General features: G+C 39.2%; 1 protein-coding gene across 1 annotated transcript; it reads right to left on the reverse strand.

Annotated features, from left to right (window-relative positions):
- Nucleotides 1-3,974: 3,974 nt before the first annotated feature.
- Nucleotides 3,975-8,710, reverse strand: eve1 (even-skipped-like1). The gene is made up of 3 exons (XM_070848671.1): nucleotides 8,534-8,710; nucleotides 7,555-7,799; nucleotides 3,975-4,522 (listed from the first exon to the last, which is right to left on the reverse strand). The coding sequence occupies exons 1-3, from the start codon at nucleotides 8,535-8,537 to the stop codon at nucleotides 4,046-4,048; spliced, it is 726 nt and encodes a 241-aa protein (XP_070704772.1). The 5' UTR covers nucleotides 8,538-8,710; the 3' UTR covers nucleotides 3,975-4,045.
- Between the last annotated feature and the right edge of the window lie 7,310 nt (nucleotides 8,711-16,020).

Raw genomic sequence — 16,020 nt, forward strand, 5'->3', positions numbered from 1 at the left:
ATGTTATGTTATAGAATATTATATAATTATATCACTGACCAATACATGAAAGAATATTTCAGTGTTGCAGTTTATATACCGTACCAGTACAGTACCACATCACATCATATAAGCCTTTCATGTTTTTTGTTTTATGTGCAAAGTCACCACAAGTGTCAAGTAAAACAGCAAGCAAAGCTTGTGTTTGCAAATCCAAACTTTTTTTAAAACATACATTTAACTTGCAAAGAAACATTTTTTTCTTGCGTAGTGTGGGAAGTTTTGTTCTTAAATCTCTTCTCTTGATTGCATGGTAAAGACACAAAAGTAACTTTATATCTTTCGCTGCAAGGTTTTATGCTTGACTCCAGATTTTTTTTATTATATCTTTATTTTCTAATTGATTCATTGTATAAAATATCTCTAATCTGGCCATGGCCATCTTGTTGATTGGAGTTTTTTACCTTCTTTAATTCAGTGTTGACGCTGCCTTTTTTTCATTGATGCTGTGACCACACTTTCTGACCCACTTTGGTTCAATCACAAATACATGCCTTATCTGTCTCTCCTATGTGTTTTCTTGTCACATAGACATACAGCAATGCCAGCAGTAATCTCCTCAGAAAGAGAGATTGGTGCTGCAAATCAGCAGTGTGTTGACATATAATATACCAAGTTCATGTCTTTTATATGAACAACATGCCAACAGAGTGATTGACTTATCTGTCTAAAATCTTTTACAGCTTCTCCTCCATTTATGAGAGGAGGACTGCTACACTCTGTGAAGGCTGTTTGACCGAACTACACCGACAAGGCATGAACAGAGAGGCACATGCATTTAACCACAAATTCATCATAAATAGATGCTGACACTATAACAAACCGCCAAAAAGTCATATACTTGTATTTACTCATCTTGACTCTCAGTTTCTCCATCTCTCTCCATCTCATTTTCCATCTGTTTTCTCTTTCTATCTTTCACACACACACATGGCAATTTTTTAAATCAGCTTATTACTAAAGTGGAGGGTTTGTGTTTTGATTGTAAAACTCCACTAGACTTCAGACAACTACTACAATTTTATCAGCTGTATCACACTAATCTGAATCATGTCAGATGGGATGTTATATACTTCTGAGTGATTTTCTTGTTTAGTGAACATTTCACCAACTCCTGAGAGAATAATTTTCTGTATAGTGTGTACTTTTTATTTATCATCATGTTGCAATTTCTAATCAATTTTTCTTTGGAATATATAAATATCATATTGTAAGGCAAAGCAAAATTGATGTAAACTGAGCTAAGCCTGTTTAAACAACAAAAATGGGCCCACCCCAGGATTTTATGATAGTAGAAGTGTGATTTTAGCATAAAGTCCAAAGCTGAAGATACCATTATGGCCATCTTCTGGCCATTGACTGCCAAGAAACAATCTAATAAGCAAGTATTTTTACAGAGCACGTTATGCTTGCTTGTTAATTTGAGAAGTAAAGGGTTTAACACAAGTTTATATCACTATGAATGGCTGTCAATGCTCCCAGCCTCATCATGTACAGGTTGGTCTCCTTTCTGCAGGTTGTGCAGCATGTCGTCCTTTTCTGTGGCTCCTCTGTGAAGCCATATTTTTATATTTTTTAGCTGGCCAGTTGTCATTACAATGACAGCTTGGGATGTAGCTAAAGCAATAACAAAATACATCTGTTTGCTCCTAGCTGATGGACACGTGCAATAGTTAGCTAGCTACTTTCAATATGCATGAATGTTTTCAAACTTTTCAAGGCTTTGTATGAACTGTGCTGCTGTTTAGAAAAATGAAACCCATCAAACATTCAGAATAGCCATGTGTCCATTTAACAAAATGTTCTCTTTTTGGTTCCTTTGGTTGGGTAAAGGGTGTGGTGTTACCAGACAAAGCACACCTCTGTTCTGGGTTTTATGGCTGTGTAATTTAACGGGATCACTTAACAACCAGTTTGATGTCAGAGCAAAGGTCAGCAAATCGAAATAAATATATATACAGGCACATTATTTAAACCTTCAAGTAACAATTCTTATATCAGGATGACTTTACAGTAAGCGATGACACAGAGGCAAGAGAGAACATGTTTGGTTTCATTTTCTGAAGCTGAGAACCAGAGATTGTATAGTTAAACATTTAGGAAAATGTGCCAATCCACCTAAATTCGAGAGAGAGATGACAAGCTCAGTCTCCTTCTAAGTACAGCTGGAGGCAGGGGGAAACACCTGGCCTGGCTCAGTCAGAGTTAGAAAATGCTCTAAATTATTAAATCAGCTCATTGATTATGTTGCATCTTGTTTATTTAACCTATACATAAAGAGAGATGTCACAACAATATTGTGCAGGTATAAGGGGGTTGTGTCCCCAACCTATTTCTTGGAGATCAACAGCCTGGCACAGTGACTTTGTGCAGCTTCCAAGGGTGTCGTCACAGTCAGGTTGCTTTCATACCTGTGCAGGCACATGCTGGAGCTGGAAACTGTTGTTCCAAATAAAAATAAGTACAAAATAAAAAACATATACAAAACTTATTTCTTTCAATGTGATGCAATTTGTTCTATATGTGTTAACACACTTGGTGCACTCAGTCCTGTCAATAAGGCGTTATGACATGACCAACTCTCTGAAGTACAAATGATGTATACAACCACTCTCTACTCTACTCTCCTTATCACAAAGTAACAAAAGGTGTCTGTCAATGCAGCTTAAAACTTTACAGTTGTGCAAATAAATAAAAGCACTTACAGCAGAGAAAACAATGAAAAACAACTCTAAAACCATAATTTGTACATTAAGTCTTCACTTGGTGCAATTGTGCTTTTACAGATGCTCGCTTCCAAAAGTCACTTTCTACTTCTTTTTTCCTCACTTCTCTTCACCTAATCTGATACTGAATCATGTCAAACAAACACACCGCCACAAAATAATATGCACATGCCCATTGTGGCTATGCTTGTGCCTTTGCTTCCATGTGAAAGAAGACTCTTCTAGACATCACTGGTTTGGTATAAGGGTCAAAGAACCTCAGAAAACAACAATGCCTACTAACAGCTAATCATTCTGAAGAGCTGACCACCAAATGTTAGTATGGATACATACATACATAGGCGATGAGTCCGAAAATGAGACAAAATTGTGAAATTTTTGAAAATCTGAAAACCTTGTATTTACTGGCTTTTTTTGCCAACATCTACTCCTTTCCTGGATAAATAACTGCTCAAATGTTTGTGTGTGCTGAAGACCACTAAATGTAGAGAAACTTCCTTAACTTCGCCATTTGCATATGTGGTGAGACATATACTAAAGAAAACAGCATTGGCATGGCTAGCATTGTGGGTTTTAAGGAATAGCAACAAAAAACTCGAGTATACGTTCGTCTTGGTAAGAACATTCCAATTCCCAAGGAAAAATAGTCATTCTTCCCACAAAGAAAAAATTTTACACTGAAACATTTGATGCAAATTAGTATCTTTCTGTACAACCCCGATAATATTGACTTTGATATTGAACAACAGGATGTGTTTCACTGCTCTCTTAGGTTGAAACCATTGCAGAAAGGTAAGACATTAAACCAATAGAGGCGAGAAAAGACAAAATTCAGTGTTAGGATATTCTTTAAGGATTGTTAAAGACTTTTTAAAAAAGCATTTTGGAGCTATGACTGAATAAGAAGTGAACAAACTGATTGAAAATGGCATCCAAGATCCATGTATGAACACCTATGAATAAGTCTGAGTAAGTAACATTTGCTCAGTTGTTAAGTTTGTCACTTAATAAACACTTTCTTTGTCTTAATCTGCAGTGGGATGTGCATTATTTTAGATAAGACGTTTTAATAGCATGTTTCTAGTTCCTGTTTTTGAGGTTCCTGTGACATCTGTGTTTAAAGTTACACAATAGCTAGTGTAACGCTAGAGTGTATTGCTGATGTGACTTGGGAAGCTCTACCATATAGAAGTTAGTGTTTTTGCAGCAGCCTATCTGACAGCAGTCTGACTCCCTTGAAGAGTGAGTAAAATCTTATTTGATGTTGTTTCGGTCTGGTTTTATACCACCTCTTCCCTCCGCTCCAGACTGGCGAGCTGGAGGTTGGCCTTGGGACTACGGGAATAGCTCATTCCCAGGGCCTCCCCTCTGGCTTTGAACAGCTGTTCTGGTCCCAAGTGCAGGCAGAGAGGGCAGGGACATGGGGCGGGATGGTGTGCAATGCTGGTGGAGGGATAGAGGGCTGCTGTGGTTGGAGGTAGCCCTCCTGGTCTGTTTTGGTACTGGGAGAGATGGAGTGCATCCAGGGTACTCATGGGTGTGATGTAGCGACTATGAGCTGAGGATGCCGGCGAAGAGAGAGCCAGGGGGTAGTGGTGATGGATGGGGAGGTGGGGTGGGATGAAGTGGTATGGAAAGGTAGATGAAGGAGAGGCACGGCCCATCAGGAGTGCTCCCAGTGGGTCAACAAGAGGGTGAGACCATGGCAAGGAGTGCCTCTGCCGTTTGTCCTTCATTCTCCTGTTCTGGAACCACACCTGGAGAGAGAGAAGAATGGAAGGAGGAGCAGAATGAGGACTCCTTCGTGGAAAGAAGGTATTGAAGCATATAGGATCTCTCATAGCCATGAACTACATTTCATACCAGATAAGTTCACTATGTAAGTTGAGTTCAAGATGGAATATTGTAGTTTGACTGATTTGCACCTTAAACAATTTGTGTCTAAAACTGCACTCCTTCTCTGAGTCAAAAAGACATAATACAAATAGTTTTAGAATCAGTGTGACTTACACTTTTGGAGGATATCATTGCATACAAAGTTATGTCCCAAATCCATTTAGAAATCATAGATAAAAGATGCTCATTATAACTGCAGAACTTGCCTCATTGTGTTTTTAAAGTTATTAAGGGTTAAATAATCTAGAGATAGTTGTACGTCAATACAGTGTACAAACAGGAAATGATAATGAATATTTCCATGAATATTTATAGCAGATCCATCCAGTAGTTATCAAGACATTTAGCTAAAAACAGTAACATCAACGTACTGGTAGTGCTGGATGGAAGCCAGAAAATCACTTAAGTCAGTGAGAGTCACACTCAAACTCTGTGCCAAATTTCAGGGAAGTCCAAAACTTCCCAAAAGAGAGTAAGGATCACTACAGTCATCAGAATACATTGTGTGGGAACCATAAATATTACCTGAACGACCAAACAACCCACATTACCAATGCTAGAGCCCCCCTGCTAGCAACAATACACATTTTTATTTAATGTAACGGGTGCAGCTGCAGATGTGATAATTGTACTAAAATATTCATAAATATTTTACTTGCATTGCTGTCACCAGATTACATAACATGATTTGTAATATTCTCTGGTTGACTTTGTTTCTAACTAACATCTCCGCCTTCTTGAAGCTTTGAAGCTGAGACTGACAAGTTGCCCGTGTGTCTGTCCAGTCTTTAACAATTTTCCTAGCTCATAGAATGTCCTGGAAGGCTGTGCTTCTAAAATGTCAGGTGGTAGCATTTACAACGCCTTGCCTTGCATTCCTGCTCTTACATAAAAGACCCTCCAGTGATTGGCAGAGAAGGGGGGTGCATTTACTTTGTGTTAAAGCTGCTGTACTAGGGCAGTGGGCCTCTGCGTCACATGTGAGACACTGCTAAACCTGTCACTGTCCAATCTAGCGTGCTGACTGACTGACTAACAGGTTGAAACTTGTTTGTTTGATCTGCACAGAAATGAAATAAAATATATATACTAAAAATAATCATGTTTTGTTTGTTTGTAGAGAGAACATTTTCCAGCACGACTTTCCCTGAAACCACAAACAGGCAGTTTTTCTTTTCTGTTTGTGAACACCAGACTGTACACTGTAATGTTGCTGTAAAGGAACAAAAGGTTTGAAATAGACTTATTCACTTGCTGAGAGTTAGTCAAGTCTTTAAAATCTCTACAGTAAATATGTAGGGCCAAAGCTTAAAGACTGGAAAGGAGGGAGAAATCAACTAGTCTGGCTCTGTCCAAAAGTGACAAAATCCACCTATCAGCATCTCTAATGCTCACTGATGAACATGTTATTCTATGTCTTGTTATATTAAACTGTTCAAAAAGCAGTGTGTGAAGTGTAGAAAGCCTAATGTTCTTTTTTATGGGAAGTTATATGCGGGGAGTAATTCTTGACCAATTGTCAGACAATGAGTGGAAACTCCAGCTCCATTCTCAGACATCAGACTGATATTATTCTCACCATTCAACTCTTGGAAAGAAACAAGACAAGTAATGTAGTCAGACTAAATGAAGAGATTGGACGGCCGTCCTGCCTGTCTAACTACGTGCCCGCCTACCTGCATGCGCTCTGCATCTGTACTCATTGAGCCTGACCAGAGGCTTCCACGAAGCTAAAGCTAGCAAGCTAGTCTAGGCTGAGTTTTAACATTACCAGGACGAAACACAAACCCACTTAACTGATGAATGACTGAGACCCACAGTTGTCAAATTTGTGCACAGGGACAGGCTGTTGTTTTCTCAGCTTATCTGTTAGCACAAAGTCAAGTGAGCAGTAGCTATGAGCTAAAGATAGCGTTACATTCTATTTTGCTTATGTTTGTGGCATTTAACAGAGTCTGAAAAAGCTAAGTGAGGGTGTTGTGTACAGAACAAACTACTACTACTATCGTGAACTTGTCCTCCAGCGGCAGGCAGCCCGCATATGATCATGTGGGGGAGTGGCTTTGGAGGCAGGCCTGAAGAAAGGGGGTGGGGAATCTTGCTCGTGTTTCTCCAATTCTGCAGACCCTGCCTTTAACATTGTGACATGGTTATAGCTCAGGCACCAAAACTGCTCGATTAGATGTATGAGAAAAGTGTGGTTTGGGTTAAAGTATGTTAAATATGGGAGAGATGGAAGCGGCGTGAGACATAAGTTACATGTGCCTAATGTAACTTCATTTGCACATAAAATGAATCACGTAAAATAACTCGTTGACTTTTGGTTTCAAGTGGGACACAAAAAGCTCTCATGGGTGAAAGTCCTGTGTTCTGACCCATCCATCCACCCCAGCCTATTCCCTACTCTGAGTTTGTTGCTCCTTAAAATACATCCTCCAATGTTACTATAACCACTAAAGTTCACCCACACAAACACTGGTCATTTAAATCCACTTGAAAAAACGACCACTGTTATCTTTTTCAGAATGGGGGGCTGTTCTACTTAAACCAAACAGTCTACACTGTGTGCTGTGAAGTTAAACAATTCCTTAGTCAATGCTTGATTTACCTGTTTGAAGGCTTAGGGCAAAAATGAGCTGCTGGGACTGTAGGGGGTCAAATAGGTCCCCCCTCTCTCTGTGCATGAGCATGCACTGGGATATAAAATAGACCCTACATCCTTATGTTGATGCGTAATTATAACATGTTCCTGTGTGAGAATGTGTTCTGCATTCCTAGAGGCTGATCAGATGCGTGCAGCTCTGATCTGTCCTTAAATGGGTTGAACACATTTGGAGACACACAGTGAGTGAGTTCACATTCATTCAGCCGTACTCTAAAATGTCCTCACTACCTTTATCGTTGTCTCTGGTAGATTAAGCGCCGTGGCGAGCTCGCAGCGCCGAGGTCTGGACACGTAGCTCTCTTTGCCGTACTCCTGCTCCAGCTGGGACAGCTGCTCGCGCGTGAATGCCGTTCGGTGGCGCCGGCTTTGGTCGAGCAGGGCGCTGCGCGGGCACGGCTCCGTCTGTTCCTCATCACCGGGACCGTGCGCAGCAGCAGCAGTGTCCGCCACTGGTGTCCGTCTGCCCTCCGCCACTGAAATGACGCACATAACGAAGCACAAGCTTGCGTTGGACACGTGGGGCACCGTACAAATAAGGCTCATGTGTCAGAGTAGGAAAAGCAAACTACAGATGGGCTTTTATTTTAAGAAGCCACACGAAATTCCAGTGCAATATGGTCTCAAAGTTGCTCAAGAAAAATTGAGATTTAGCCCTGACTTCTTAGATAAATGCTGTTTTTGGAGTCCTCTTAACAGCTCAAAAAAAAAACATACCTATTACTGCTTTTATTAGTGTGTTACTTCATGACCTTTAAATAATAATACGTGGTTGATGTCTCAGTGAATGTCACATCACTTGCTACTACTACTATAAGAGCCCTAACAGGGAGGTCAACCTCTCTGTGGTCTAACCAACATCTCTCCGTGGGATCAAATACCACATCTCTCTCCCTGGGAATGAGTTTCAAACAAATGAACAAGTGTTAATTCACGTGTATCCTGTATAACATAAAACACAACATATTTCTTTATTTTCTATGTAAGAATTATCCATGATGTTTCCATATTTTGTGTAAGAAATACATTTCTTAACGGAAATATTTGGTTGATTTAGTAGTTTTTCTACACACAGGCCTGCAGCAGGTGAGGTGTGACAACAATGAGGAAGTTAAGCCAGTGTCACCAAAACACAAGTTAATCATACATGTGTGTTGTGTTAAGGACTTTTACATGCATCACTACCGAACTAGAAGTTAGATGTACTTACGCATCAGGTTGCTTCTGTGGTGGACGTGTAAAAATCCCTCCTCTGTGTTTCTTTTTCTTGGTACTTCTTTGCCAAATGTCCCCCCTACTCTGCAGACTGATCCGCTCCGCTTCAGAAAAACTGGGGAATATGCTGCTATTGTCTTGGCAAAAATCTCTCTCCTTGTCACCCACTCTTTCTCCCCCTCTCACACACACGCACACGCACACACACTTCATCCAGGTCTGTTCAGACAGTTGGGGAGAAGACGAGGTGTTTTTGTCCCAATTCCCCCCCCCCCCCCCCTCTCCCCTCCCTCACCACCTCCCTTCCACGACTGTCTGTATTCCCTAGGGCTGCTCTTCTCTCCTCCGATGCCCCAATTACAGGCGCTCCAGACGGGCCGTGGTGTGAGCGTCGGCCCGGCGCGGCGCCGCGGCCCGGAGAGGTGTTAAGGTGTTTAGGGATAAAGCCTTTGGTCTTCTCCACGGCCTTTGTACTTTTGTTATGGAGAATTAAAGACGCACAGGCAACAGCCAGACACTTATTGTTCTTGGCTGTTTGATGTCGGCGGGTTTGGAAGTAAATCATTACTGATCTAATGGCTCTAAATTTGCTGAGATGGAGCGCGGTGGATAAAGAATAATTATTATTTGAGTTGGAAAACTGTCTGTATTATAGCCGATATGTGACGCATGCTAATCATGTATTATTCCGTTTTATACTCCCATCGCTCAGTTTTCTTTCTTTTTAAATTTATTTTAATTTCTTTTGAATTTTATATTTTTATCTTGCTCTGCTCTAAAGTGGTGATAATTCAAATATGGCATTACATTTTCATATATAATTCTGAAATAATTTATTTTCCCTGTTTTGACTGTGCATCCTATAATCAAGTAGCGCGTCTCTGCTTCAAACTGTTTGGAATACAAAGTCAGTAAACCAGGTATTTTATTTTTTTGATTATTATTAATCTTTTGGAACTTTTGAGGTAAAATAAGCAGTGGATTAAATTTTTTTCACAAGATGGTTTTAAGAAACATTCGCTCTTGGTGTTGATCAGGCGTTTAAATGATATCCAGCTACCTCAGTAAGACTAAAGATTAAAGATGAAAGTTAAGATTAATTTAGCTTTATTTATATCAGAGCAGTCAAAAGCCGATCCTATAAGTGTATGGCCGAGCCTCCAGTGTAGAAACTGACCATTGAACCTGTGTTTTGGAACTTATTATGGCTATAATCTGCGTTGATAGTTAATCCAGCGGCCAGATGATGATATAGAAGACAGGCGGAGGGCAGAGTCAGACAGGCGCCACGTAGGGTGGAGTCACTGTTACATGCAGGAAATTTATCATTATAAAAACACCCAGGTACTGTAGAAGAATCACAGTCAATCATTGGTGAGCTGTCCTGCTGTTGCAGACTAGAATGAAAAATTAGAATTATATTTGGTTTTTTTTTAAAGAGCTACAAACTGCTCCTCTTAAACTTTTTAAATACTTTGTTCTCTACAGATTGCTGTTGTTTGATGTGTCTCTCCTGTGAAGCCTAACATATTGACATTACTTCCCCAAAGCAGAGTCCCACAGAAGCACTGCTGTATTGTATACAAATAATAATCATACTAATTGGAATTGGTTTACAATTACTTTTTTAACATCCAAAGCCAACATGTAGAAAAGTATTAAAGGGGCAATTCTATAATTATAATGAGGACTCTTGACTCATTAGATCTTTGTAGTTTGAAAATGTTGCTTGAAAATATGTAAAAAGTCTTGCAATAACTTTTGTTTTGAACTGGTGCTGTATGAATGAAAATGGGTTGATTTATTGAACGTGTCATTTTCCGTTGCCAACCTCTGAAGTATGTCATCGGGTCAGAATAGTGATTAAAAGCATCTTTCATAAAATGATTAAAGGTTTTAAATGATCAAAACGATCAAACTATTATTGTTGTGTTGTACAGTTACCAGTCCACTAGTGGCTAAATGAAAGCCTGCAGGTGGTGATGCAGCCCTGTACGGCTCTGTTTGAGCTAAATGCTTGCATCAGCATGCTACACTGATAATGGTAACATGCAAATGTATAACTGGTACAGTATTTAATATGTTCACTTTATGTTAATAGGTTTAACATTTTAGCTTCCTAACATTTGCTAATTGGCAATAAACACAAAGTTTCCCTGATGCTAACAGGACTGTAATTCATTTTTGCATATTTGGTCATAACCAAAAGTTTTGGATGTACTGAAATGTTGACCTAATGCTGACCTGGTGCCAGATGAAACGTCAAGATATAAAATTACAGTTCATCCTCTGGGAAATATAAATATGTGCATCAAATTTCACAGCAAACATACGATAGTGAAGAAAGCACTGATTAATCAACCTCATGGTGGTGCTAGAGGAAAAGCCAGAGGATCACCAACATAATTAGGATTCATCTTGTTGAGACCACAAATGTATGTTCAAAATTTCACAGTAATCCATCAAATAGCTGTGGAGATAATTCAGTCTGGACCAAAATGGTTGGCCAACATACAGGCTATGGAACTGTAGCCAATGAAAGGAAGTGATAGCATGCTATATAACAAGCTGTAGTAAGTGATGCTATGATACAAGCAGAGTGATCTGGTTTGTAATACCTTTTTCCAGCAAATTAAACGACAAAACGTGTTGTTTGTAACTGTCTTCCAGAATGACATGTACAAGTGTTTTCTTCCCCTATTGGCAGAAAGTCATTGCCTGTGCACTCAAAAATAGTTTTCTGATCTTACAAAGGTATGGTTAAGGTTTGGTTTGGATAAAAACAACCTTATGGGACTAGGGAAAGATCATGGTTTTGGTTTAGATAACCACGTGGTTAAGGTTAGGTAATGAGTGTGGTCAGGGATAAATGAGTGTCATCAATGAGTGTTGGCAGGAACCCGGAAACAAACAGCGCTCTCCTATGTTCAAGTCTAGTGTTTTGTTGATCCATCCATCAACACCGACCTCTTCTCTAAGTAGTCTTTGAGGATCTATAATGTCACACTACTTCCTCCTTTGCTTCAGACAGAGCTGAAATGTGTCATTTAGAAAAAAAAATTCTCTCTGGCTTCAATGTAAAAGCGCTCTGAGTGAGCAGGTCAAGGACACTTTAGCAGGAACTCATAGTGTCAGGGTTTAAACTCCTCAGCCACTAAGCCCAGTAGCTGTCTGTGCCTTTGATAAATAAGTTGATATTTCCCTCTCTTTGTGGTAAATACAAGAACAACGTGAAAATGACTTTCACATGTTTTGAATAAGCTGAGGTCAGAGCATCCTCTAATGCTGTGACCTCAGTTTGAGGTCACAGGAGTAAACGCTGGGAGGGTGTGATCAAACACTCACACCAACACACACTTCACAATATCCATTTTTGAGGAACAGTGCGCATGTTGCATTACTTCTCTGTACGACATATGTTAAACATGTGTCATTATGCTGCACATGTTGCTATAATATTTTGAGAACTTCCAAAAAATATGTGTCCCTAAGTACACCCACATACTAAATGTATTAAAAATGAATAACCTAGAAGGGGTTTCTGCAACATATGTTAATGTATTCATCTAAAATTCTTAAGTTGTCAAGTATTTTTAGTGTTGGCCCACATCACTAATGCCTCAGTGCAGTGGAACTTTAGACCTCCATTCAGACTATCCTTCAGTGGCAGTGATGATTTGAAACCTCTGTGGTGCTCAAGATGATGTGTAACAGTCTCACACGATATTTTATTTTCAAGGCCTGTAAGGCTTGTCTAATATTTGCTACAAGTGAGTGTAGAAGAATAACACACAGATATATAAATTAGATGATATAATGCTAAAACCCTTGCAAGGTTACATCTCTGAATAACTCTATCCCTGCCATCCAGAGTTCCCCATTTTTTTTACCCCTCCCAAACAAGTCCAGGTCACACACCCCACACCTGTGATCCTCAAGCAACAGATGGCCTAGTCAGTGTCATCTATCTTTTTTGGTTATTCCTCATCCATGTGAAGTTTAAAGGAATTGGGGAAAAAGTCTGGGTTGGACTACTAATCCTGGTTCTATTTGTGCAGAGCTGATAGTGATGTATTACTGTTTTGGAACGCCTTGTTGAGTTGGACTAACTTTGCACATTCAAGCAGACACGCAAAGGTTTCCTTGAGTCTAATATGCTTTCTTAATAAATTGCTGTGTTACATTTATGTTTCCACATAATATGCTCCATGGTTACTGTCAGTAGGGCTTTAACGGCATCCAAGACCAAATTTCCACATTCAACCAGACTTTAGTAAATAGGTTACAGTGGCTCTTGAACAATAATAGTCACTAGGCTTACAACCTTTGGCTGATTGTTATAAAGCCATTTGACCCAATTATATACATTACGTTCACATTTTCATCCATTGAACTGAACTGTCAGCTAGCATTGAACAGTGTCTTAGGGGAGGATGCTATCAAGCTTTTTATTCATGTTTTGGCATCAGCCTTCATCCTGAAAATCTGGTATTGAACTGATAAGAGGCAGTGCAGTCACTTCTGAGCTGTTTTTTCATGAAGAGAAAATGAAACAAAAGTTAGGTAGTCTTTGGTCATGTTGCCTGCCGCTGAGTGGAAAAAATAGATGTAGGATATGTTCCAATAAGATCCTTGTTTAACCCAGGTTGGTTTCCAAGCAGAGAGCTGACCTATGTTGAAACAATTTAACACCAAAGCTTGTTACCTGCAATATCCAAGCTCTCCAAACGAACTGACAACTATATGTTTTTTTTTTCAGTTCCTTAATAAATACAGTTTTTGGCAGGATGACACTGTCGGTACAAATGACCATTAAATATATGTTGTATTATACCTTTAAGCACAAAATGTACTTGTTTAAAGTCAGTGAAAACTATGGTCATGATTAAAAAAACCCCAGTGTTGACTGTTGGTAGGAAATGGGATGCACACACAAGTCTCTCATGTCAAAGTCACACACTTGAACTAACCATCCACCCAGAACTCCTCCCTAAGAGGTTTTTCAGTGTGTTAAAAAATGCGAAGCTACCTAAAAATGTGCTTCTGACAGACACGAGCCACTAGAGGTCCTGGTCAGGTACATGTAAAGGTGGTTTAACCCTTGTGATGTCTTAACATTCTGTATATTCCCCTTGCCCTAAGGGTCAAAAATGACCCCCTTCACTAAACCCCTAAAATAAAGCAGCTTAATTGAATTTTAAATCCCAAATCTAGTTTGCATGATGAAACAACCTGTTATTCATCAATTCAAGTCAATTCAATTCAATTTTATTTGTATAGCGCTGCTCACAACACAAGTCATCTCAGAGCGTTTTCTTTTCATTTTTGACTCTTAGGACAACAGGAGGGTTAAGACATTTTAACAAATGACTGACTTTTCCTTGTGAGGAACAGTTGTGGCATCCATCAAATAAATACATATCTCATCAGGCTTTTGTTATTCTTCAGCAAGGCTCTAACAGATTATTGATTGAGTGTAAGACTGAATCTATTGTTCTCACAGGAGAAATGGCCTGTCTGGGTTTTGAATAGTAGGTGGTATGTGCCTTCTTCAGGGCATTTCGGGACAACATTGTTTCTTATTGACTTTGATCATCCAGATTTCATCAGGATCAGATTTCCCAGCAGCTGTGCTTTTTTTTTTTAAATTGTTGTTTCAGCAGCCATAAGCTAACACCTGGCCTCAGAATCGACACAAGTTATGACGGTCTGTAATTAACTGACTACAGTGGCAAGTACTTTGTTGCACATGTGTCTCAGAAGAGCAGATCACTCCCATTGTGGACTGCAAAGTGAAGGTGCCTTATGAGAAACACATGTCATGCAGAAGAAGAATTAACCATATAAACACCTATTGAGCGCATATTTCTCTCTTGTATAAGTAGCTTCAATTGTGCATACCTTTGGGATTTTTTTGTTTGCTTTGATTTCAGCCTCAGCAACAGAATTCTTTAGAGATGTGATGTTTTCCATTGTTTGCTGTCTCACTGCCAAACTTATCCCACAGGATTGGTAGTTTTGATCAAATGATCAAAGTACACTGTTGTATCTGTAAAACATATGGCTATTGAATCTGCTTTATCACCACACTAGTATTTTACCATCCACACTTGTGCTTGTCTGCCCTGCAGTGATCACATTTACTGAGTGAATTTTGTTCATGTGAATACTGTTGCACTTTTGCCTTTTGCTGATCCAAGAGTGGCCACTTCTGATCAACCTGCTGTGTCCGCATTTCCATAAATAACTGATAGGGGGACTTTCACAATGAAAGTATCACCATGGAAAAGCAAAGCATGGGAATGAGTTGGCGTGTTGCCACTTTGTGTGGTAGGATAAGTGAAGTGAACAATAAATACAAACAAGTAACTTCGATCTAAAGCCGTATTAATTTCTTGCACAGCATGCAGAATTTCATACTTTACCATTTTACAACTCCATAGGATAATTAGAGCTACACTAATCAATTTAATGCTCACAAGAGATTAAATGTATTATGTGAAAGGTGCACTGGTTATGATAACCCCACAGATAATTAGCACCAACTCTGCAATCATCTACAGAGTGTTTTAGCATCCTTCGGCTCATTGTTCAGCTTTCCAGCTGGTTTTAGTTCACTTACTGCTCTTATACTGTTGTTTTCATTTCAGCAGGCAGCTGTTTTAGGTGACTCGCTGTAGCCTACTCTACCCACTGGTGAACATAGTAGAGCATTCAGTCAGATATTCTTATCAGATGTTGGTGGAGACCAAAAAGAGAGCTAAAAAGGAGAGTGAATATTGTGACACAAACATCAGAATCAGAATCAGAATCAGAATTACTTTAATAATCCCCAGGGGGAAATTGCTTTTTGTTACACACAGCTCCAAAAGAACAAGAATAAGAATAAGAATAAGAATAAGAATAAGAATAAGAATAAGAATAAGAATAAGAATAAGAATAAGAATAAGAATAAGAATAAACAAACATGATTTCTATTTAATTTTATTGTTGCTCAGTGTGTGCTGGATATGTAAATAAACTACTGTTTGCTCACAAGCACGCCATGTTAACTTAAAATGTGATATTATGTCAGTGTTTCTGTCACAGCCCTTAGATTGATAGCAGCAGTTGAGGTTTGCATCGCATGAGGTTAATGTGGAAAATGCTCTTTCATTACATTATACAGAACTATGCAGTGTTTTTGGCATCTGATAAGCCTTCATATTCTTTAACTTAAACTGGACTACCTGAATTGTAACCCTGAAACAACAAATTTAAAAAACAACGACCCCACCAGTGCAGCCTCTTTTTTTGATGCAGGGCTGGTTTTGGCTTGAAAGCCCATTTAGTGGGGATGGAAGACTAAAACTGAGAGAAGATCATATGTTTTCAGATTTATCTGTGGCTAAAACTTTCATGGAATTCTAATTCATTAAGGACATGCTATAACATACATTATTGTGATTAATCCAATCCTTGTTTCCTTGTTTAAAGAAGAAA

This window comes from Pempheris klunzingeri, chromosome 17 (assembly GCF_042242105.1).
Source record: "Pempheris klunzingeri isolate RE-2024b chromosome 17, fPemKlu1.hap1, whole genome shotgun sequence".
Taxonomy (NCBI): Eukaryota; Metazoa; Chordata; class Actinopteri; order Acropomatiformes; family Pempheridae; genus Pempheris; species Pempheris klunzingeri.

What these genes read in the sequence shown, in the direction of transcription:
- eve1 (XM_070848671.1), bottom strand. An exon ending in TACCAGAGACAACGATAAAG is followed by an intron (nt 4,523 to 7,554) that starts GTAGTGAGGACA and finishes CTCTCTCTCCAG; the next exon opens with GTGTGGTTCCAGAACAGGAG.